We start from the raw sequence: 23,736 nt of genomic DNA on the forward strand, positions 1-23,736 counted from the left end.
AATAAATAAAAAATGATAGTTACTTCCAAAATAGTTAATTGGAAAAATAAGGTACAGAGCACCACAGGGATAAGAGGAAGATTTGTTTTTCATTCCATGTCCTAATATTTGAATTTTCAGCTAGGTCAACCTAGTATGGCCTCCCCCCCCCCAAAAAAAAGGGAATGCAGCCCTCAAAAACGTGCAGTTTTTGACAAAAAGATTTGGACAAAAAGGATTTGTCCAAAGCCACTGGGAAGGCCACCTGAACCACTGTTGAGAGTTGGTGATTCTAGAAGGCTTTCTGGAAACGTTGTCTCCAAAGCCGAATCCCTAAGGCTGTCACGTGGAGTTAGTTGTTCAGTTGAAGGTGAAGACCCATGAAAAGTGAAGACTCCCCAGGCAGTTGGAGCAGGTAGATAGACTGGTGTTGTGAGTACACCAAGTGTAGGGCAGAGTTAAGGCTGGGGAAGTGGGCTGTATTCAGCTATGCAGTCTTTGCAAACTTTGAAAGGAGTTTGGGGTTTATCCTTGGTGCAGTAAAGGGTTTAAGTTGGGGAGTAACAGGATTAGATTTGAAGTTGAGACTGCGTGGTCCAGCAAAATGCCTGCCTGAGAGGTTATCAGACCTGAAGCACATGGAGATGACCAGTAAAAGAAAGTGGTGGGATTTAAAAAAAAAAAAAAAAAAGGCCATAAGGAGCATTTGAGATCCTGCTCCCCAGCATGTTGGCCGTTTTGGTTCAAATAAACTCTTATAAAAGTATATATATAAGACCGTATTAGCAAAACTTGAGGAGCTATTTTGCTGGGGCTAGAGGGCGGTCAGGGACATTTCCAGGATGACTCTCAAGTTTTTATTGCAAAGGGCTGGAAGAAGAGGAGTAACCGAGGAAGAGAGTACCTGTTTTCCCGGAGGAGAATGGTACCAGAGGGTATGAAACAGGAATACCGATCCTGCAAACCAGGCCCTGAGGAGTTTTCTTAAAGTTTCATTTGAATAGATCCTTTTTCTGGAGTCTCCCAGAGAGACCACTTAGCTGTGGTAGATGCTAAAAGGTCTCTAAATCAGTGGGGGGTTCTGAACTGGTTAATGTGGCGGACACTGACAGTGGCTAATACAGCTCCATCACGTCGCCGTTTCTCTCTAGCCACCTATAACTTAGGAGTGGTCATGTGCTATTATCTCTGGCCAGTAAGATAGAACCCAAAGTCCGCTGAGAGGGATTTTTTAGAAACATTCTAGTTCCTGATAAAAACACACAGAAAAGAAAAAAAACCTCTTTGGAAAAAATTCAGTCTAGGAAAACTGAATATACACATAGCCTATGTCCCAGGTTCTGAAATCTCAGGTATTTATTCAAGAGAAATGAAAATATATGTTCACAAAAAGACTGCGAGAATATTCATAAAAGCTTTATTCATAATCGGCCCAAATTGGGGGGGAGACGACACACAGATGTCTATTAAACAGATAAATACACAAATTGTAATACATTCATTTTATGGAATATTAATCAGCTTTTTTTTTTTCCTTTATTTTTTTTAATTCATTTTAGACAGGAGAGGGAGAGACAGAGAGAGAGAGGAGAGACAGAGAGAGAGAAGGGGGGAGGAGCTGGAAGCATCAACTCCCATATGTGCCTTGACCAGGCAAGCCCAGGGTTTCGAACCGGCAACCTCAGCATTTCCAGGTCGACGCTTTATCCACTGCGCCACCACAGGTCAGGCTTAATCAGCTTTTAAAAGGAACAAATTCTTGATAACACAGCAAAAGAGATCTCAAAAACATGCTTAGTAAAGGAAATCTTACACAAAAGAGCACATACTATATGATTTCATTTATATGCAGTTCTAGGACAGGCAAAACCATGCCAGTTAAAAAAAAAAATCAGAGCAGTGTTTGCTTCTTGGGGGGTGAGACTGAGGATAAAAGGAAAGGGCTGTGAAGGAAATTTCTGGGCTGGTGGTAACAGTCTATCTTAATAGGGGTTGTGTTAAACAATGGTTTGCATTCATCAGAACATCTTTATTATATGCGGCTTGAGTGTCTGTTTGTCGCCAATAGCTTATTGGTTGCTTGTGTAACTGTACTAGCCAATGGGGTGAAGTTGCCACGGCTGAACACAAATTGAGCAGGTTAGGGGGAAGGTGAACATTTGTTTGCATTGGCAATCACCTGTTTTACATAAAAACTACATCTTAACGTAATTTCTTTTAAGAATGCCTCCTAGAAAATACAGCACTGAAGAGGAGAGAAAAGGAGCTAAAGCTGCACAAAAACGGCTTTCTCGACAAAAAGAAACCACTGAGCAGAGAAAGACAAGGCTTGCTTCAGTCGCAGAGCAAATGCGTCTTTCTCGGCAAAATGAGACTGATGAGCATAGAGAAACAAGGCTTGCCTCAGATGCAAGACAAAAAAGCCTGTCTCGACAAAATGAGTCCCTTGAACAAAGGCAGGAGAGAAATGCAAAAAAACGTCAGAGTAATGCTGACCGAAACGCAAAAAGGATTAAAACAGTTTCAAACGGAGAAACTTTAATTTTTGAGCATTCCTCTGGTGACATGAATATTAAATGTGAACACTGTCAGTCCTTAAACTTCAAGTTAGAAACTAATCAATTTGACTGTGGCAAGATCTTTGACATGTGAATTAACATTTTATTATTTAAATCACCTTTATTTATTGAGCTAGTGGTGGCTCTTAAGAGATGTACCGCCAGTGGTTTCCTTCATTGCACTCTACTTTAAGCAATTAAGCAAGTAGAAGGGGGAAACCCCGAGGGGCACTAAGCAAAGGGGCGTCCTCACTGCCTGCCCTGGGTAATTCAGTTTGAATTAGCAGACACCTTTGCACAAATCATTTTAATTACAATTTATAATATCTAGAACAGCGGTCATTTCGTATGACCGCCGGGCTTTCTAGTATTGAATAATACTCTTGAGATTTAGGCATTTTATTGAATTTGAATTTAAATTTTACCTCAACAGGAACCTTAAGTAGCTATGAACTCTTGGTAACAAGCGACATGTATGCTTATGTATTTAGGGTAAAATATACTAATGCCTGCAACTTATACTGAAATGCATTTTTTTTAAAAAAGGCTGCAGTTAAGTATAGTAAAATGTCTATGGTACAACCTAGGTAGTTGGTGTACACGTGATCACTATAAAATTCAAATATTTTGTATAGTTGAAATGTTCATAAGTTATAGAAGACAAAATCTACTTATATAAGCCACTGTTCATTAGGCTCTTAATTATCTTCTGTCAAACATATCCCTTACTTACAATGATAGCAAAATAAGGATTTTATACAAAGTGGATGAAACAGGCCCTAGCATTTATTCATTCACTTAACAAATATTTATTAGGTACCCACTACGTGCCAGATCTTGTGCCCTTGATAGGGTATGACCTTAGGAGCAAGAAACCAAGTCCCCACTATTATGAATCTTATCATCTAGCAGAGAAGATAAACACATACTATCACACTGATAAATATTATTACTACTGTGATCACAATTATGAAGGGCCCTTTTAGGATTTCTTTACTCCTTAATGAAACCGACATAGGTGGTCAGGAGTGAGGTAGGAAGAAAACCAGCAGCATCCTCACCCCAACTCTGTCCTTGGATGCCTATCACAAAGAGGAGCTGCGGTCCAGCTACAAAACCATCCAGAGGCTCTGACAGCCACCTACCTTTTGTGTGTGTGTGTGTGTATGACAGAGACAGAGCTAGGGACAGATAGTACAGACAGGAAAGGAGAGAGATGAGAAGCATCAGTTCTTCGTTGCAGCTCCTTAGTTTATTGATTGCTTTCCCATATGTGCCTTGACTAGGGGGCTACAGCAGACCAAGTGACCCCTTGCTCAAGCTAGCGACCTTGGGCTCAAGCTGGCGAGCCTTTCTCAAACCAGATGAGCCCACACTCAAGCCAGCTACCTTGGGGTTTCGAACCTGGGTCCTCCGCATCCCAGTCTGATGCTCTATCCACTGCGCCACCGCCTGGTCAGGCATTGCTGAGACGTGTTTGCCGTGTGCATGGCTTCTGGTGTTAGAAACGTGCTGTCACTGATTTATTCAAAAACACGCTCTGAGTTCTTGAGAGCCTTTGAGGAGGTCACACCTCTCCCACCTCTCCTGGAACACTCGTTAGCTCGGTCTCTGCTTGCTAGGTCGCTCCACATTCCTCCAATGAAGACCAAACCTCAGAAGCAGCTGTAGTTTTCTAGTATCTGAGGTACATTTCAGTCTCCATGTTTTGCCAGTGTCTGGGAAATTATCAGGTTGAACCATATGAAACTGCCCTTTTTATAGATCAGAATGAAAATGGTGTATATGTTTTTTTCTTCTTTTCCAAGTGACAGGAGGGGAGATAGACTACCACACACACCCAGACCAGGATCTGCCCGGCAACACCCGTCTGGAGCCAGGTGTGCAACTGAGCTATTTTTTAGTGCCTGAGCTGGAGGCTTCTCAGCGCCCGGGGCCAGTGGGCTCAAGCCAATAAAGCCATGGCTGCAGAGAAGAGAAAGAGAGAGAGAAGAGGGAGCTGGAAGGGTGGAGAACCAAATGGTCGCTTCTCCTGTGTGTCCTGGCCAGGAACCCGGGACATCCACATGCCAGGCCAACGCTCTTACCACTGAACCAACTGGCCAGGGCCAAAACTGTTGTATTTTGGGGGGAAAAAATCAAAACAGCTTTATTCAACCAGAATCTGCACTATTAGCATTAACTGCTGTCCTCAAATGATAAATTTCCCCAAATATTAAATGATATATACCATATTTATAAAATTCAGCATTGTTAAAATATATTAAAATCCTTCAATTACTGCTTCTCAATTGAAGAATGTTGTTTCTTGAGATATACAAATGACAAAAAAGGTGGTAGGTAATCTGTTGATAAAGGTCAGGTGAGTGTGATGGATGTGTAAAATTTCTTTGCCCAAATCAGTTAACTTTCCTGTGATAGACTACAAGGGGTGGAAAGCCATTGTAAATTCGAGGCTTAGCAAAAGGCTAAGTTCTCCCCCCCACCTCCATATTGGCTGTGAAGTTGAGTATTTGCACTCATCCCATAGCCCCACTTCACTGGCTTCCTTATGTTGCTGGAAGCAATTTACATGCCCTTCCTCTCAGCCTTTGTTTATTCAGATGTTGGTTGATTTCACTTATGCATGGTAGGGGGATTCCTGTTTATGCCTTAAGAGTTCCTGTTTTTGCCTCAGATGTGTGACTTTGTATCAAAGACTCCTTTATTTGCATATGGCTATATAATAAAGCAAACTGGAGGCTACTGCTCTTGGATATTGCCATCAGCATTGAAGAGGCCTCCTGATCCCGATCCTCTTTTCTCGGTGAGTCTTATTTTCTTAATTCCGCACCGTTCTCACTCAGGACCCAGAATTACTAGCCGCGCTGGTCTGCAGCAGTTCCCCATAGTTTATATCTGTGGTCAAAAGTTGTCATGGGGCCCTGGCCGGTTGGCTCAGCAGTACAGCGTCAGCCTGGCGTGCGGGGGACCCGGGTTCAATTCCTGGACAGGGCGCATGGGAGAGGCGCCCATTTGCTTCTCCACCCCACCCCTCCTTCCTCTCTCTCTCTTCCCCTCCCGCAGCCAAGGCTCCATTGGAGCAAAGATGGCCCAGGCGCTGGGGATGGCTCCTTGGCCTCTGCCCCAGGCGCTAGAGTGGCTCTGGTCGCGGCGGAGCGACGCCCCGGAGGGGCAGAGCGTCGCCCCTAGTGGGCGTGCCAGGTGGATCCCGGTCGAGCGCATGCGGGAGTCTGTCTGACTGTCTCTCCCTGTTTCCAGCTTCAGAAAAATACAAAAAAAAAAAAAAAAAGTTGTCATGGGCCTGACCTGTGGTGGCGCAGTGGATAAAGCATCGACCTAGAAATGCTGAGGTCGCCGGTTCGAAACCCTGGGCTTGCCTGGTCAAGGCACATATGGGAGTTGATGTTTCCTGATCCTCCCCCCCTTCTCTATCTCTCTCCTCTCTCTCCTTTCTAAAATGAATAAATAAAATTAAAATTAAATTTAAAAAAAAAAGTCATGGAAAAGCATAGAGCACTCTGCTGATCAATGCAGAATGCTTTCAAAGCAATTCTGGATACATGATTTCAACTTCTTGACAATGCTACTGTTAGTGTTTTTTTTGTTGTTGTTTTTTTACAGAGACAGAGAGTCAGAGAGAGGGATAGATAGGAACAGACAGACAGTAACTGAGAGAGATGAGAAGCATCAATCATTAGTTTTTCGTTGTGACACCTTAGTTGTTCATTGATTGCTTTCTCATATGTGCCTTGACCACGGGCCTTCAGCAGACCGAGTAACGCCTTGCTCAAGCCAGCAACCTTGGGTCCAAGCTGGTGAACTTTTGCTCAAAGCAGGTGAGCCCATGCTCAAGCTGGCGAGCTCGGGGTCTCGAACCTGGATCTTCCACATCCCAGTCCGACGCTCTATCCACTGCGCCACCGCCTAGTCAGGCACTACTGTTAGTTTTAAAACAGTAAAATCAGTTTGGGTTAAAAGCAGTTACCGGATCCTTTTTTGGTTGAATGATGATTTTTGCCTGTGTGGGAACTTCATAGATGCCCAACCACTGTCCAGACCACTTTCAATTTCATCTGTCTCGGCTTGTGATGTGATGCTCCCACAGGCCTCTGTGCTTTCAAACCTTACAGGATCAGCATGTCTTGAAACATCTTTGTGCCTGCTCACCCGTCGCGTGGCGTTACCCACTCATTCAGTTTTTTCACCTTTCCTATTGCAGCCAGGTGTCGAGAAATGGTTGTAGCAGAAACTCCTAAGTCTGCCGCAAGGCCTCGAATTGCTGCCTTGGGGTTAGCTTCCACCATGACTCTCAACTCCTCTTCATTTAAGACAGACCTGGGTCTCCCGCGAGGCTCATTTTTCAGACTCAGATCCCCGGAACGAAATTTTTCAAACCACCACCGGATAGTCCTTTCACTAACCGAGCCTTCTCCAAAGACAGAAATGATGTTTCTACTTGCCGTGGCTGCACTATGTCCTAATTTAAATTCATATAGAAAAAGTATTCGTAAGTCTTTCAAAGACATGGTATTGTTCGCATCTGTGGAGAAAACAGACAATACCTCAGTTTTCAAAGAAAACTGAAGAGCATAATATTATAAATACTACGCAACATAACTGAAAACAGACCTGACCTCAGCTTGACCATCGTGGTTAAGTTTCAACTGGCCCAGCGTCGGCAACTGCATTTGTATCTCTGCAGTGTTTGTATCTCTGCCGTCTGCTGCCATGTGTTTCTAACAGGTGGACGTTACTTTTAACTCTTCTGGTTTTCCAATAGGAATACAACTACCAGTAATTTTATAAGCACCTATCATAGAAGAAATGCTTTTGAACTAAAATATGAGTTGTGCCTTTAAATTCAGGAACTCAATGCCAATTTCTTCAGTTCTGTCAAATTAAGGTCTCAGATTAATTTGATGCTTAGGAAAAAACTGTCCCAAAATAGGCTGATAAATACATGTTTCTCACGTTTTCTGACAGTATTTTTAGGTCTTCTTCTTCCCTGTCTCATATGGTTTGAATGGCTGCTACTTCATGACCTCTCTATCTTCCTTCACCACTCTGTTTCACTGCTCTTGGCTTCATACTTAATTTTGGTGTAGATGAATAAAAATAATGTATTTCGGGGATGTGAAAGAACTGTTTGCCTAAGATTGCGTCCCCGCCCCTCCCACAGTCATGTATTCTAAATGGCACTAGAGTTCACTAATACTATATATTGTTTAAAACACAACCATAACAACCTGACCAATGGTGACACAGTGGATAGAGTGTCAACTTGGGACACTGAGGTCCCAGGTTTGAAACCCCGAGGTCACAGGCTTGAGCACAGGCTCACCAGCGTAAGTGCGGGGTCACTGGCTTGAGCGTGGTATCATCGACATGATTTCATGGTCGCTGGCTTGAAGCCCAAGGTTGCTAGCTTGAGCAAGGGGTCACTGGCTCAGCTAGAGCCCCTTGGTCAAGGCACATATGAGAAAGCAATCAATGAACAACTAAAGTGCTGCAACTATGAGTTAATGCTTCTCATCTCTCTCTCTTCCTGTCTCTCGCAAAAAAAAAAAAAAAAAAAAAAATTAGAAAAATTAGTTTTGAAATGCTGAGGTCGCCGGTTCAAAACCCTGGGCTTGCCTGGTCAAGGCACATATGGGAGTTGATGCTTCCAGCTCCTCCCCCCATTCTCTCTGTCTCTCCTCTCTCTCTCTGTCTCTCCCTCTCCTCTCTAAAAAAAAATGAATAAATAAATAATTTTTTTAAAAAAAATTAGTTTTTAATCTATAAAAGATGGAAAGGTGGCAAACTTGCCCTTACCTGAAAAAGGTGAAGATTTCTCTGACTGTTTTATCTTTAGACGTTTCCTATTAATAAATACATAACCACAGGGACAAGATTTACACGCAACAGGAACCTGGAGAGAGAAAAAAGAAAATAAAATATATTACATTTTACTATTTATTAAACTTCTCCAGTTTTTCTGTGGTCTCTCCAACTACACAGTAAGTGATTGGAAGGTAGAAATCACATTTTATTTATACTCCACCTCCTCATAAAAAGTGAGATAGAATTACATCCATTCTCCTAGTCTTTTCCAGTTCCATGCACACAGCAAATGGTTAATAATGCTGACGTGAACAGCCTGCGGAAATGTGAAGTGCAAACATCATTTTCTAAAACCCCAGTGTCAGAAGAGTTACAACACAGAATAGAATGGAGGAAAGAACTGGTTTAGGAAATTATGACATCAATCCTAGGATGAGGGATGTAAAACTGAACACAGATAAAAGTGAAGTGGTTGCCAGGGGAGGGAAAAGGGAGTAACGAGGGACAAATGTACAGTGACAGAGAACAAAGTGATTCTGGGTGACAGGCACACACACAACAGTTCACGTGCTCTAGAGATGTTTACCCGAAACCTACCTACTCATTTGATCAATGTCACCCCATTAATTTCTTTCTTTTTTTTTTTTTTTTTTTGCATTTTTCTGAAGCTGGAAACAGGGAGAGACAGTCAGACAGACTCCCGCATGCGCCTGACCGGGATCCACCCGGCATGCCCACCAGGGGGCGATGCTCTGTCCATCCTGGGCGTCACCATGTTGCGACCAGAGCCATTCTAGCGCCTGGGGCAGAGGCCAAGGAGCCATCCCCGGCGCCCGGGGCCATCTTTGCTCCAATGGAGCCTTGGCTGCGGGAGGGGAAGAGAGAGACAGAGAGGAAGGCACGGTGGAGGGGTGGAGAAGCAGATGGGCGCTTCTCCTGTGTGCCCTGGCCGGGAATCGAACCCGGGTCCTCCACACACTAGGCCAATGCTCTACCTCTGAGCCAACTGGCCAGGGCTCACCCCATTAATTTCTAAATAAACTTTTTAAAGCCTAGGATGAGAGACTGCTGGCCTGTTCTGGTATGCTGGCAGGGGGAATGTATTTTAAAAAACTAAAAAGTATAGCCTGACCTGTGGTGGCATAGTGGATAAAGTGTCAACCTGGAAACGCTGAGGTTGCCGGTTCAAAACCCTGGGCTTGTCTGGTCAAGGCACATATGGGAGTTGATGCTTTCTGCTCCTCCCCCCTTCTCTCTCTCTCTCTCTCCTCTCTATAATGAATAAATAAAATCTTTATAAAAAACTAAAAAGTATACATTTGACAGAACTCTGTCAAAAAAGGAACAAGATTTGGACACAAAATCATTACTGTTGGTAAAACAGAACTGAAAATGATTCCTAAAGTTTGAACAGGGGAGGGGAAGAGGGCCAGACACTAACAGGATTAAAGAAAAAAAATAAAAAGAACCACTGTGGGATAATAGAAAAAAATACTGTACACACACACACAAAGATATAAGATATATCATATATAAATATCAATCTATTATGACCTATGCAACTTACGACCATTAGACTTTACGACCACAATCGCTAGCCATGACTGCTCCGCGTCTGGCAGCGCAAGTGTTGCCCAGCTGGGCGTACGACAGTGCGGACCAGCTTCCAGCAGCACTACCATCTCCGCGTGCACCATTTCAACTGTTATCACAGACTCGGTACAGCAATTTGTTTTGTGTCTTGGATATTTTTCATCAAACCCCTCCCAAGATGTCTACCAAGAGGAAATTGCCTTTGCAAATATTAAACCAGTTGTACTTGTAATGCAGTGTTTTACTTAAACCTGACGAATGTAAAAATAAGAAACAAAACGAGCCTGACCAGGTGGTGGCGCAGTGGATGGAGCGTCAGACTGGGATACGAAAGGACCCAGGTTCGAGACCCCGAGGTCACCAGCTTGAGTGTGGGCTCATCTGGCTTGAGCAAAGAGCTCACCAGCTTGGACCCACGGTCGCTGGCTCCAGCAGGGGGTTACTCGGTCTGCTGAAGGCCCACGGTCGGGGCACATGTGAGAAAGCAATCAATGAACAACTAAGAAGTCGCAACGCGCAACGAGAAACTGATGATTGATGCTTCTCATCTCTCTCCGTTCCTGTCTGTCTGTCCCTGTCTATCTCTGCCTCTGTAAAAAAAAAAAAAAAGGAAAGAAACAAAACGATGTAGAGATGATACAAATGGCATAAAATGAACAAAGAAAATTATGATATATAATAATGAAAGAAAATTATAATAAAATATAACTTAAAGATTTTTTTTTTTTTGGTATTTTTCTGAAGCTGGAAACAGGGAGAGACAGTCAGACAGACTCCCGCATGCGCCCGACCGGGATCCACCCGGCACACCCACCAGGGGGCGATGCTCTGCCCCTCCGGGCATCGCTCTGTCGTGACCAGAGCCACTCTAGCACCTGAGGCAGAGGCCAAGGAGCCATCCCTAGCGCCCGGGCCATCTTTGCTCCAATGGAGCCTCGCTGCGGGAGGGGAAGAGAGAGACAGGAGAGGAAGGAGAAGGGGAGGGGTGGAGAAGCAGATGGGCGCTTCTCCTGTGTGCCCTGGCCGGGAATCAAACCCGGGACCCTGCACACCAGGCCGACACTCTACCACTTAGCCAACCGGCCAGGGCCGACTTAAAGATTTTTATAACATCATTTCACAGTACTGTACATATAGCCTACTCAACTTATGACCAAATTGTGTTACGATGGTATATCAGAACCAATCGTGGTCGTAAGTTGAGCACTAGCTGTATTGCCCTGGCCGACTAGATCAGTCAGAGCATCATACGGAGACACCAAGATTGCGAGTTCAATCCCCAGACAAGGCACAAGGGTAAGCGACCAATGAATGCACAATGAAGTGGAACAACAAATGAATGCTTCTCTCTCTCTCTCTCTCTCTCCTTCCCTCCCTCCCTCCCATTCTCTCTCTAAAATCAATTAATAAAATATTATTACAATATATGTATTTACACACACACACATTTCTGCCCCCTCGCCTGGCACAGAGCTCCTTAAAAGCCCTGTAATTTCTTAAGTGATAAAAGCATTAAGAACATCTTCTGTCCTATATTTGATCTTCGAACCCAATTCCTGACAGGGTTCCTAAATCTCTTGGCATTTCCTGGGTGGTAGTAATGTCTTTCATTTTTCATGATAAAACACTGAACAAATGATAAATAAAGGGGAACTTCATCAACACGATAAAGTGCACTTATGAAAAACCCACAATTAACATCATAGTCAACAGGAAAGATTGAAAACTCCCTCCCCAAGACCAGGAACAAGACACCCACAGCCCTGCCAGTCCGCTCAGTCAGTCCAACTGCTGTTCTGAAGTGCCAAGGTTGCTGGTTCCATCCCCGGTCAGGGCCAGTATGAGAAGCGACCAGTAAATGCACAACTAAGTGGAACAACAAATGAATGCTTCTTTCTCTCCCTCCCTCCCTATTTCTCTAAAATAAATAAATAAATAAACCCATATCTGCTTCTGCTGCTTTTATTCAATATTGTAATGGAAAGCCAGAAAAATTAAGCAAGAAAAAGAAATTAAAGGCATCTCACCTGACCTGTGGTGGCGCCGTAGATAAAGTGTGGACCTGGAATGCTGAGGTTGCTGGTTCAAAACCCCAGGCTTGTTGCATCAAAGCACATACAAGAAGCAACTACAAGTTCATGTTTCCCATCCCCCCCCCCACTCTCTCAAATCAGTAAATAAAATCTTTTTTAAAAAAAGAAATTAGGCCCTCGCTGGTTGGCTCAGTGGCAGAGCATCCGCCCAGCATGTGGAAGTCCGAAGTTCGATCCCCAGTCAGGGCACACGGACATGTCCATCTGCTTCTGCACCCCTCCCCCTCTCCTTCCTCTCTGTCTCTCTCTTCCCCTCCTGCAGCCAAGGCTCCACTGGAGCAAAATTGGCCCAGGCGCTGAGGATGGCTCCGTGGCCTCTGCCTCAGGCACTAGAATGGCTCTGGTTGCAACCAGAGCAACGTCCCAGATGGTCAGAGCATCGCCCCCTGGTGGGCATGCCGGGTGGCTCCCAGTCCGGTGCATGCAGGAACTGTCTGACTGCCTCTCCGCTTCTAACTTTAGAAAAATACAAGAAAAGAAAAAAGAAATTAAAGGCATCTAAATCTAAAAGAAATCTAGCTTCTATTTGCAAGTCATACATATGACCATATATATATATATAAAAATAAAATCCAACATAAACACACAGTATTAGAGCGAATGAAGGAATTCAGCAATGTTGCAGGATACAAGACCACCAAACAAAAGTCAGTTTTATTTCGATATATTGGCAATAAACAATCCAAAAATGGAATTAAAAAATAATTGTATGCATAAGACAATCAAAAGGATAAAATAATGCCCTGGCTAGTTAGCTCAGCTGGAGCATGTCGCCAAACACCAAGGTTGTGGGTTTGATCCCAGGTCAGGGCTCATGCAAGAATCAATCTATGAGCTTGACCAGGTGGTGGCTCAGTGGATAGAGTGTCGGACTGGGATATGGAGACCCAGGTTCAAGACCCCGAGGTCGCAGGCTCGAGCATGGGCTCATCTGCTTTGAGCAAAGCTCACCAGCTTGGACCCAAGGTCACTGGCTTGAGCAAGGGGTCACTCGGTCTGCTGTAGCCTCCAGCTTGAGCGTGGGATCATAAACATGACCCATGGTTACTGGCTTGAGCCTAACATCATTGGCTTGAGCAAGAGGTTACTGGCTTGGCTAAAGCCCCAAAGGTCAAGGGTCAAAGCACGTATGAGAGCCTGACCAGGCGGTGGCGCAGTGGATAGAGCGTCGGACTGGGATGCGGAAGTACCCAGGTTCGAGACTCCGAGGTCGCGCGCGGGCTCATCTGGCTTGAGCAAAGAGCTCGCCAGCTTGGACCCAAGGTCGCTGGCTCCAGCAAGGGGTTACTCGGTCTGCTGAAGGCCCACGGTCAAGGCACATGTGAGAAAGCAATCAATGAACAACTAAGAAGTCGCAACGCGCAACGAGAAACTGATGATTGATGCCTCTCATCTCTCTCTGTTCCTGTCTGTCTGTCCCTGTCTATCTCTGCCTCTGTAAAAAAAAAAAAAAAAAAAAAAAAAAAAGCACGTATGAGAAAGCAATCAATGAACAGCTTCTCATCTCTCTCCCTTCCTCTCTGCTTGTCCAACCCCCACTAAAAAAAAAAATCAAGCAATGAATGCATGAATAGGTAGAGCAATAGATCAATGTCACTCTGTAAAGTCAATAAAAATAAACAATTGTTGAACAAAATTAAGGAAAGGTGCCCCTTGGAAACACATCAGAGCACCCTATTTAGGGTTAGCAACAAGACAAGCAGGACACCTCCATAGGAAGGACCTTTGGTTAACCTTCTCCCAGCACCCTGGCCCTGCCAGCCAGCCAGACACAGGTGGCCCATCAGCTGTGTTACCAGGGGACACTGCTTACAGTAAACATGACCCCTGCTGGCAGCTGACCCGGTGACAAGCCCCAGCTCCGGTCTTCCCTAAGCACCGTTATCATCACGCCATTCCCTGCAAACCTGGGAAGCCAAGGCCTTGCTGGTGAGCTAGAAACACATTTGCGGCCGCGGTGTGTCGGCCAGGGGCCGAGAAAGCCCTGGAATGCTGGAAGCTTGCCAGTGACTGCGGTCCCAAGGCTGTTCAGCGCTCATGCCACTGACGGCGGGAATGCTGCGGTTCAGGAAGCAAGAAGCGATGGCAGAAGCCCGCTGCAGGCAGGCACGGCAACCCCGTCTTTAAAAAAGGCGCCGCCAGGCCCTGGCCGGTTGGCTCAGCGGTAGAGCGTCGGCCTGGCGTGCGGGGGACCCGGGTTCGATTCCCGGCCGGGGCACATAGGAGAAGCGCCCATTTGCTTCTCCACCCCACCCCCTCTCCTTTCTCTCTCTCTCTCTCTTCCCCTCCCGCAGCCAAGGCTCCATTGGAGCAAAGATGGCCCGGGCGCTGGGGATGGCTCCTTGGCCTCTGCCCCAGGCGCTAGAGTGGCTCTGGTCGCGGCAGAGCGACGCCCCGGAGGGGCAGAGCATCGCCCCCTGGTGGGCAGAGCGTCGCCCCTGGTGGGCGTGCCGGGTGGATCCCGGTCGGGCGCATGCGGGAGTCTGTCTGATTGTCTCCCCGTTTCCAGCTTCAGAAAAATACAAAAAAAAAAGAACGGCTCGGATATGGAAATTGTTCAAAAGCATCCTACGATCGCCGATTTATTGACATTTAAGAAGGAAACATCATTACGCTGCGGCCCCGTCCGTGGCCCGTGAGCGCGGCCCCCAGGGTGCGGGGCGCACGGCCGGGCCCCCGCACACGGTGCACGGGAACAAAGTCACCCGCCGCGGGGCAGGACGCGGCTCCGGGCGGGCACGCGGAGCTCCGGCCCACGCCCCCTTCCGCGCCGCCGGCCGGGAGACCGGGACCCCGCCGTCTCCCCGCCGCCCGCGCCGCGCCTCCCGCCCGCCCGGCTCTGCCCGCGGTCCGGGGCCCGCTGTCCGGCCCACCGCTTGGCCCCGGGACCCGGTCTCGCTATGGCCAACTGCCGCCGCCAACGGACGCCCGCCCGCCCGCCGCCCACCTGTTGGTCGCAGTCCGGGCACGATTTGGTGGCCATCTTCACTTTCTTGGCTCGGCTCGCGGACATGCTCCCCTCCGGCGGCGGCGGCGGTAGCGGCGGCGGCAGCGCGAGCTCCTCCCCTCGCACCTCAGCTGCCCGGCCTCCGCCCGCCCGGTCCCGCTGCCCAGACTGAGGCGCTGCCGGGTGCGCGCGCGCGTCCGCCAGGTCCCGAGGCGCCTGCGCGCGAGGGGGCGGGGCGCGGCGTGCGAGGGGGCGGGGCGCGGCGTGCGCCGGCTTCCTGGGACCTGGGACCTGGGACCGTGCTCCCACCGACTCCGCGCCGGTCCCCGAGCGCGTCGGGATTCTCACGAGAGGAGACTGGCAGTCTGCGGGGAGACGATGGCCACGCCTTCTCTCAGCTCGGCGGACAGCGCGGGGCGTGGCTAGGGCGGAATTTGGCAGTGACGGGCGTCGGGACTGACCAATGAGCGCACAGAATGCTGATAGGCGCTTGAGCACGCCCCGCCCCCGGGAGGAAGAAGAGCGAAGTGTAAGAGGGTGGAAGGTAAACACCCAGAACAGGTCCTGGTGCTCAGTTAACTTCTCTGTCAGCAACTCGAATAATTTAGCATTTGTAGCAGACACCTCATTAACGCATGGACCCAGCTTCTGGGATTGAAATTTATTCAATTATTTAATAAATAATTGCCTTAAGGCCCCCGTCAGGCAAATTTGAGTAAGATGCAGCAGTGTCTGCCTCCCAGGGAGCGCAGTGTAGCCATTTAGACCCATATTACTTAGTGTCCGCCATAAAGGACCTATGGGTTTTTATAAATTAATTTTTAGAGAGTGGAGGGAAGGAGAGAGTGAGAGACATAGACCTGTTTTACTTATTTACGTATTCACTGGTCACTCCAGTTTTACAGAGAGGAAAGAGGAGAGCAAGTACATCATACTTCCTTCACTTTAGTTGTTCATTGACTGCTTCTCCTTTGTGCCTTGACCTGGCAATGCCAGGGTTCAGGACCATGACCTCAGCATTCCAGGTCAGCGCTCTATCCACTGCGCCACCACAGGTCAGGCCAGGCTGGGGCGCTTCTTTAGTAACAGGTATGATGTACTTGATGAACCAAAATAGCTATTCAAAGCCATTTTGCATCTCCCTGTAATGAGGACGTGAGCTTCTTCAGGCAGACTGACACCTGAGATGCAGCCGCCACCCCACCTCTCCTCCTACCATTTTAACATTCAGAACCCCAAGTCTCCACCAAGAGCCCTTTAAAACTTGTACATTTTTGCTGGCAGAAAAGAAGAGTAGTGGGAAATAGTTGTTTTTTGGGGGTTTTTTACTGATTTTTTTGAGAGAGGAAGGAGGGGGTGAGAGAGAGAGAGAGAGAGAGACAGGAACATCGATCTGTTCCTGTATGTGCCCTGACCGGGGATTGAACCCACAACCTCTGCGCATCCAGATGATCCTCTAACCAATCAAGCTACCTGGGCAGGGCAGCAGTTCTTTAAATTAACAAATTTCCAATTTCAGAAAACCAAAAATACCTCCCTGAGTTATAGAGGTCTTTGTTGTTTCTTAGCTTTTTTCCCCAAAAAACTTCAGAATCATCAAGAAGGAAGAGCCTGCCTGCAGAGCACATAAGGAGCAGAGAGAAAGATGGTGGCCCCCATGAATACATTGCTCCGGCTGTGCCTGAAGCCCAGCCCACACTTGGTTTTTTTGGTTATGTGAGTCAATATGAGACTTCAGACCTGATTGCATTCCAGGGCTCCGCTTATCTTTCACAGGCATTACCCTGGCCTCAATATAAACCTCAAAATAAATAAATAAATAAACCTCTGTATTCCAAACTCCATCTCAGCACCTTCCTCCTTCAGGAGTCAGCTGACGCCCAGTCACACTGGCTCCTTCCCCACTTGAAGCAGGTGTCCTTCCGCACCCAGATTCCTTTGGCTGCATTTGTACTGATGTTCCGGGTGCTCTTTTCACACCCAGCACCTTCGGCTGTGCTTAAGGACTGCTCTCGCAGCCAAGGAGTTAGCACAGGGCCCCAGCTGAACATTCTCAAGGGCCAGGGCTTGGGTTCCTCTCACCCCCTCCCACCTGAGCAGTGACTGGCAGGCTGAGAGTCTCAATGTCAAACTCTTTGCCTCCAGGCAGACTTTTTTTTCTTTTTTTAAGTGAGAGGAGAGGAGGTAGAGACAGATTCCCACATGCACCCAACCGGGAGCTACCCATCCCAGCCACCCCTAAAGCAACTGAGCTATCCTCAGCTCCTGGGGCTGACACTCAAACCAATCAAGCCATTGGCTGCAAGAGGGGAAGAGAGCAGATGGTCGCTTCTCCTGTGTGCCAATTGGGGATCAAACCCAGGATATCAATATGCTGAACTGGTGCTCTACCCACTGAGCAAACCGGCCAGGGCCAGACAGGCCTTCTGAGATTCAACATGCACTTCAACACGCACTTCAGCCCACAGGGATCAAGCTGAAACTGCCCTCTACAGCAGTGGTCCCCAACCCCCAGGCCGCGAACCGGTACCAGTCCGTAGGCCATTTGGTACCGGTCCACAGAGAAAGAATAAATAACTTACATTATTTCCGTTTTATTTATATTTAAGTCTGAACGATGTTTTATTTTTTTAAAATGACCAGATTCTCTCTGTTACATCCATCTAAGACTCATTCTTGACGCTTGTCTCGTAAGTTCGACAATTATATTTTAAAAATACCACAATTTTTACGCCGGTCGCATAATTTTATTTTGTGCATTTATCCATCCCACCCTAAAGGCCGGTCTGTGAAAATATTTTCTGACATTAAACCGGTCCGTGGCCCAGAAAAAGGTTGGGGACCACTGCTCTACAGGACCTGTTTGAGTCATACCTGTCCCAGCTTCCTCCCTTTCTGTGCCCTGCTTCTCCCACTCCACTTCCAGTCTGTCCTGGGAGTGCTCCCTTCATATACCTCTTACAATGAGTCCTCCTCTTGGGCTGTGCTTCTCAGAGAGCCAACCAAGAGCCAGCACTGGGGCCACAGTACCTATCAGGTGGCCATTCCCTGCAGAACAGCTCCTACTGGGTCCTCTCCCTCTTTTTGCTCCATCAGGCCTGTGGATGGCACCACTTCCTACTGTCACTAACTCCAGCAGGCTTCCCTGGGTCCCTTCCCACTCCTTTGCAAGTAGCCCTTTCATTAAAACAATCCCACCCTGGCCGGTTGGCTCAGCGGTAGAGCGGCGGCCTGGCGTGCAGGGAACCCAGGTTCGATTCCTGGCCAGGGCACATAGGAGAAGCACCCATTTGCTTCTCCACCCCCCACCCCCCTCCTTCCTCTCTGTCTCTTTCTTTCCCTCCCGCAGCCAAGGCTCCATTGGAGCAAAGATGGCCCGGGCACTGGGGATGGCTCCTTGGCCTCTGCCCCAGGCGCTAGAGTGGCTCTGGTTGCGGCAAAGCGACGCCCCCCACCCCCCGAGGGGCAGAGCATCGCCCCCTGGTGGGCGTGCCGGGTGGATCCCGGTCGGGCGCATGCGGGAGTCTGTCTGTTTCTCCCCGTTTCCAGCTTCAGAAAAATACAAAAAACAACAACAACAAAAAAAAAAAACCCAAAAAACAATCCCTTGCCTGACTAGGCAGTGGCGCAGTGGATAGAGCGTCGGACTGGGATGCGGAAGACCCAGGTTCAAGACTCCCGGGGTTGCCAGCTTGAGCATGGGCTCATCTGGCTTGAGCAAAAAAGAAAAGCTCACTAGCATGGACCCTGGCTCAAGCAAGGGGTTACTCAGTCTGCTGAAGGCCCGCGGTCAAGGCACATATGAGAAAGCAATCAATGAACAACTAAGGTGTTGCAACGAAAAACTGATGATTGATGCTTCTCATCTCTCTCCATTCCTGTCTGTCTGTCCCTATCTATCCCTCTATCTGACTCTCTCTCTCTGTCCCTGTAAAAACAAACAAACAAAGAAACAAAAAAAAAAAAACAAAAAAACACAATCCTCAGTCACCCCTTTGGAGTGTGCTACCTGCTGGAACCCTGAATCATAAATATCACCATTACAGGATTTCTCCAAATTTCTGTCTTTTATCTAATTCATAGAACCCTAGTGGTTTGGAATGAGACACAAATTTACTCTTATGAAATGACCACCCTTTGCCCCAGCCAGTCAATTTGGCTCTGGGACTGTATGTATAATAAGCCATAGTAGAGATGATATCTGTCAGGCTGGCCAGAGAGGTGGGCTGTAAAAGAATTTACAAAGAGTGGGGAGGCTGAAATAGAAAAGTTTATTACTTTCCAGGAGTGGAAAGGTCCAGGCACCAGGATGATAGCACCACCAGCCCCAAGGGAGGTGGGGAGTTGGCTTTTATTGGTTTTCATGGGCAACGTGGTTAATGTCATGAGACAGCTGGGCAGAGGAGGACAGTTTGTTTCCCTGGCTGTCCGGCTGCAGCAGGTCATTAAAATTATCCTGAGAAATGACAGTTGTCTTGCAAGCCGGTGGTGACTTGGCTCACACTCCCTTGTGTCTATAAAACAAGCTTCAAACAAAACAAGCTTAAAACCATGTCAGGAGATTAGGTGAGAGATGGCTTGTTAGCTTTCGGTCTTTTCAATATCAAAAGTCTGACTCTGAGGTGCTTCCTGCTGTGAATGAAAGCAGAGGCAATGACCTCCTTCTTCCAGCGGGCCCTCAAAGGGCCCTCCAGCTGGAAACGGCCGGTAAACAACCTGCAAAAGGTGACACCTGGCACTAGATGGCAGCTGTGACACACCGCTGCTCCTGAGCCCGCCCGGCCCTGGGGCTCAGGGTTCCGGGTCCAGCGAAGCCCGCTCTCCTGCCAGTCCCCCACTCAAATCTGCGCTGCCCCACACCCTCCATCACAAGGGGCTGGTGGCTGGGCAGCACCTGGGCTACCTGGGCCTCTCTGCAGGGCCAGGGTCAAGGAAGGCTCCACTTTGTGCCTCCCTCTACTTGCCTGTCCTCATGGCACTCAGGGCATCTGTTCCTAGACACCCACGCAGACCCAAGGGTCTGGCTCTTTGGGGAAGAGGCTGTCAGGTATAGAGGCTTAGGAAGGGTCCCTTCTGGTGCAGGAAATACTAGTGTGTCTGAGCTGCCTCCCCCCAAGCACCCCCACCCCCACCCAAAGGACCAACCGCCGCAATTGCTTTAACTGGTGTCAGAACTGCCTTAGGATTTAGCAAATGGGTGGCATGAGTTAAAAATTATTCATTGTATGAATAAAGGCCGTCTTAGTGGCAAGTAACCAAAGCCCTGTGAAAATAAGCTTAAGCCAAATAAAAAGAAAAAGATTGGGAGAATTGTTTAATCAATTCTTTGGTGGTTATACTCAGTGGGCATAATGTCTGATGCAAGTAAAAGCTTTATTCCAGGAACTGGGGTGCCTGACCAGGCCTCAACGACTTCGTGAGATCTGCCCAGGCTGGATAGCCCAGTTGGTTAGAGCACTGCCCCGAAGCACAGAGGTCACAGGCTTGGTCCCTATCAGAGCACACACAGGAACAGATCAAGATCTGAAAGTGACCCAGCTTTCTGCCCCAGGGGACTGCGAGCAAAACCTTTGTTCCCCAAGGATGGAATGCCTGCTGTGATCCAACTAAGTCTGACGATGATCTGGTCAACTCTCCCTCGAAATTCCAAAACCCTTACCCACCCTTTTCTTCCCCTTATTAAAAAAAAAAGTGGGCTGGGGTTTGGGGGTTGAGGCAATTTGGAAACTTAACCCCTTCTCCCGAGATTGCCGGCCATCTGAATCAAGCCCCCATAAAGATTCCATCCCTGACTCTACTCTGTTGGCTGAATTGGTGACAGCCCGAACTCTGATAGTTCTGGTTCCAGAAATACACGTCTTTCTTCATAGTTCTTCATAGTCTTTCTTTAAAACTCCCAGACCTGACTTGGGTCCCAGTTCCTCCCTAGGCTAACACGCGGGAGGAGGCCTGGGAGACGACAGATCCGGTCTGGCTAGGTTAAGGGCCCCTTGCTAGAAAGAGGCGCAGGTTAGGGCTCCCCGAGAAAAAGTAACCAGGGGGTTGTCCCCTGAAGAAGGGTCACAGGACAAGCCATGTCAGCAGATGCTCCCTTTCCCTTCCTGGCTTCTGCCCTACTGAGGGAGACAGGCCAGGACATGGACAGTCATGGTCCAGCGGCAATGCCTTCACCCTCTCGTCTGCTGAATCATTCAGCACGGCTCAGCACCCGTGCCTGGAAAGCACTTCCCGCTCTGACTCTCCACTCCTACCTGTGGAGGGGAGATTGTTCTATGACACGGCTGCTGTCTGTCTGTCCCCTGAGCTGGAACGGAGGTTGCTTTCTGAAAAGTCCCCTTGGGGACTGTCTGATAGTAACGGACATTCATACTGACACGAGTCAGCACCTTCCCCTGCCTCCTGCTATGTACTAGTTCCTGGAACAGGTTGTTGTCCTGACCTGGTCAAGCATGTGAAGTAATTTCCTGTACTTGGTGGTACTCACGTACTAGAGTCCCTGGGACTAGTCCCCCCCCCCCCTTACCCCATCTAATTCTTTGGTACCTGCCAAGTGGCAGGGGCTCCATCTCATCTTGCACTTGCCCCAGACATGCCTCCTATGTAACTTTCCCTTAATAAATTCTATTACCTACCAGGCAGGAGTGGCCAGCCGGTTTCTTTCCCTGCCCTCTGCTTATGGAGGCCGAAGGCAGATTTCAGTTTTGGGGGGGCTTATCCCTGGGTCTGTGTGTACTAACACTCCCCCAGTCCCCCCACCATAGTCTCCTCATGACATCCTGTCCTTTATTCTTCAAAGCCCGGCCAGATCAGTTCAAGTTTACAGTCGTCCCTCACCATATGGCAGTTCACTTTTTGCGGACTCACTATATCACAGATTTTTAATTGGATATATTTAATTTGTACCGCCGATTTTTCGCTATATTGCGGATTTTGCGGTATATAGGTATTTTTTTTCTTTTTTTTTTTCAGAGACAGAGAGAGTCAGAGAGAGGGATAGATAGGGACAGACAGACAGGAACGGAGAGATGAGAAGCATCAATCATTAGTTTTTCATTGTGCGTTGCGACACCTTAGTTGTTCATTGATTGCTTTCTCATATGTGCCTTGACCGCGGGCCTTCAGCAGACCGGGTAACCCCTTGCTCGAGCCAGCGACCTTGGGTTCAAGCTGGTGAGCTTTTGCTCAAACCAGATGAGCCCACGCTCAAGCTGGCAACCTTGGGGTCTCAAACCTGGGTCCTCTGCATCCCAGTCCGACGCTCTATCCACTGTGCCACCACCTGGTCAGGCTATATAGGTATTTTTATGTATTTATTGTTTTAATTATTTTTGTGGTAAAATAAGCAAAATAGGTGTGGGAAAGGTTTATTAGAGTGCAGGGAGGGTTTATAAAGCCTTATTTATATATATAAATTATAAAATAAATATAAGGTCGCTACTTCATGGATTTTTGCCTATTGTGGGGGGTTCTGGAACCCAACCTCCACAATAGACGAGCGACCAGTCTACATAGTAACATGTGTGATTATTAACCTAGTGTGTATCTATCCGCTAGAAGACAAATTTCAAAGACATAAATTTTGATGTCCCTCGAGCCTATGACGGTGCCTGGAACATAGTAGGTGCTCAGTAAACATGTTCACTCATTCCTTGGCCACTTACCTGCTGAAGACCGGGGATACAAAGTCCTGTCAGACATGGTCCCTGCTTGGCTGCTGCCCTAGTGAGAGAGACAGGCCAGGACATGGAATGGACAGTCACAGTCCAGCGGCAATGCCTTCATCAAGAACATCGGGCTCGCCTGACCAGGATGCGGAGGACCCAGGTTCGAGACCCCAAGGTTACCAGCTTGAGCGCGGGCTCATCTGGTTTGAGCAAAGCTCACCAGCTTGGACCCAAGGTCGCTGGCTCAAGCAAGGGGTTACTTGGTCTGCTGAAGTCCCGCGGTCAAGGCACATATGAGAAAGCATCTCATCTCTTCGTTCTTGTCTGTTTGTCCCTGTCTATCCCTCTCTCAGACTCACTCTCTGTCTCTGTAAAACATAAATAAATAAATACAATTAAAATATATATATATATCGGCTCGAGGAAGCCCGAGGGCCAAACAGCTGAGTCAGAAGGACCCAGGAAAGTTTCCCTGAAGTCATGACTTTGGCCAAACTTAAAAAAACAAAAACAAAAACGAGAAGGCAGAAGCAAGGTGAAAGAGAGGTGGAGGACAGTGCCCTCAGAAATATGCTGGAAAGCAAGAAATGTAGCACACACAGCCTGCTGTGCGCTGGGGAGCCGATGACCTCAGCCTCGCGGCATTAACCCTCCAGAAAGGGGCGGGGGTGGTGTCCAGACTAGAACCAGGTCTTTCCGCTGGGCCAGTGTCTTTCTTTACCAGTGTCGATGAAAAAGGGGCCACAGGCTGGACCTGACCTGCTCAGGGGAGGCCTGCTCAGTGTCCTTCCAAACTCAGGGACCTAAAGTAACCACATAAGATGGTCTGAAATTAAAACTTTTTTTAGTGTTTATTTTATTGATTTTTAGATAGAAAGGAAGGGAGAGAGAGAGAGAACATTGACTTCTTCCTGTAGGTGCCCTGACCGGGAATCTAACCAGCAACCTCTGCTCTTAGGAATGATGCTCTAAGCAACAGAGCTGTCCAGCCAGGGCAGAAATTAAAACTTTCTAACTAAATTCAGTTCATGGCAGGGAGTCCTGTCCTAGGACTGTATGTTCCTCGAACAGAGGTC

At 47.8% G+C, this 23,736-nt stretch overlaps 1 protein-coding gene across 1 annotated transcript; it reads right to left on the reverse strand.

Moving 5' to 3' along the window:
* Positions 1 to 1,374: 1,374 nt before the first annotated feature.
* On the reverse strand, positions 1,375 to 22,694 carry LOC136313254 (uncharacterized). Its single transcript, XM_066243450.1, has 4 exons — positions 22,658 to 22,694; positions 14,997 to 15,418; positions 8,355 to 8,451; positions 1,375 to 7,080 (listed from the first exon to the last, which is right to left on the reverse strand). Exons 1-4 carry the CDS (start codon positions 22,692 to 22,694, stop codon positions 6,704 to 6,706), a joined length of 933 nt encoding a protein of 310 aa, XP_066099547.1. The 3' UTR covers positions 1,375 to 6,703.
* Positions 22,695 to 23,736: the final 1,042 nt, after the last annotated feature.

Source organism: Saccopteryx bilineata, chromosome 9, assembly GCF_036850765.1.
Source record: "Saccopteryx bilineata isolate mSacBil1 chromosome 9, mSacBil1_pri_phased_curated, whole genome shotgun sequence".
Classification (NCBI taxonomy): domain Eukaryota; kingdom Metazoa; phylum Chordata; class Mammalia; order Chiroptera; family Emballonuridae; genus Saccopteryx; species Saccopteryx bilineata.

Bases quoted from the DNA above. Each gene is read 5' to 3' on its own strand.
- LOC136313254 (XM_066243450.1), bottom strand. From the start codon at position 22,694: ATGTCTGACAGGACTTTGTATCCCCGGTCTTCAGCAG. The intron at 15,419-22,657 runs GTAAGTGGCCAA...ATTCCGCCCTAG, and splicing joins GTATCCCCGGTCTTCAGCAG to CCACGCCCCGCGCTGTCCGC. The intron at 7,081-8,354 runs GTAAGGGCAAGT...TTTTCTCCACAG, and splicing joins GAAATCTTCACCTTTTTCAG to ATGCGAACAATACCATGTCT.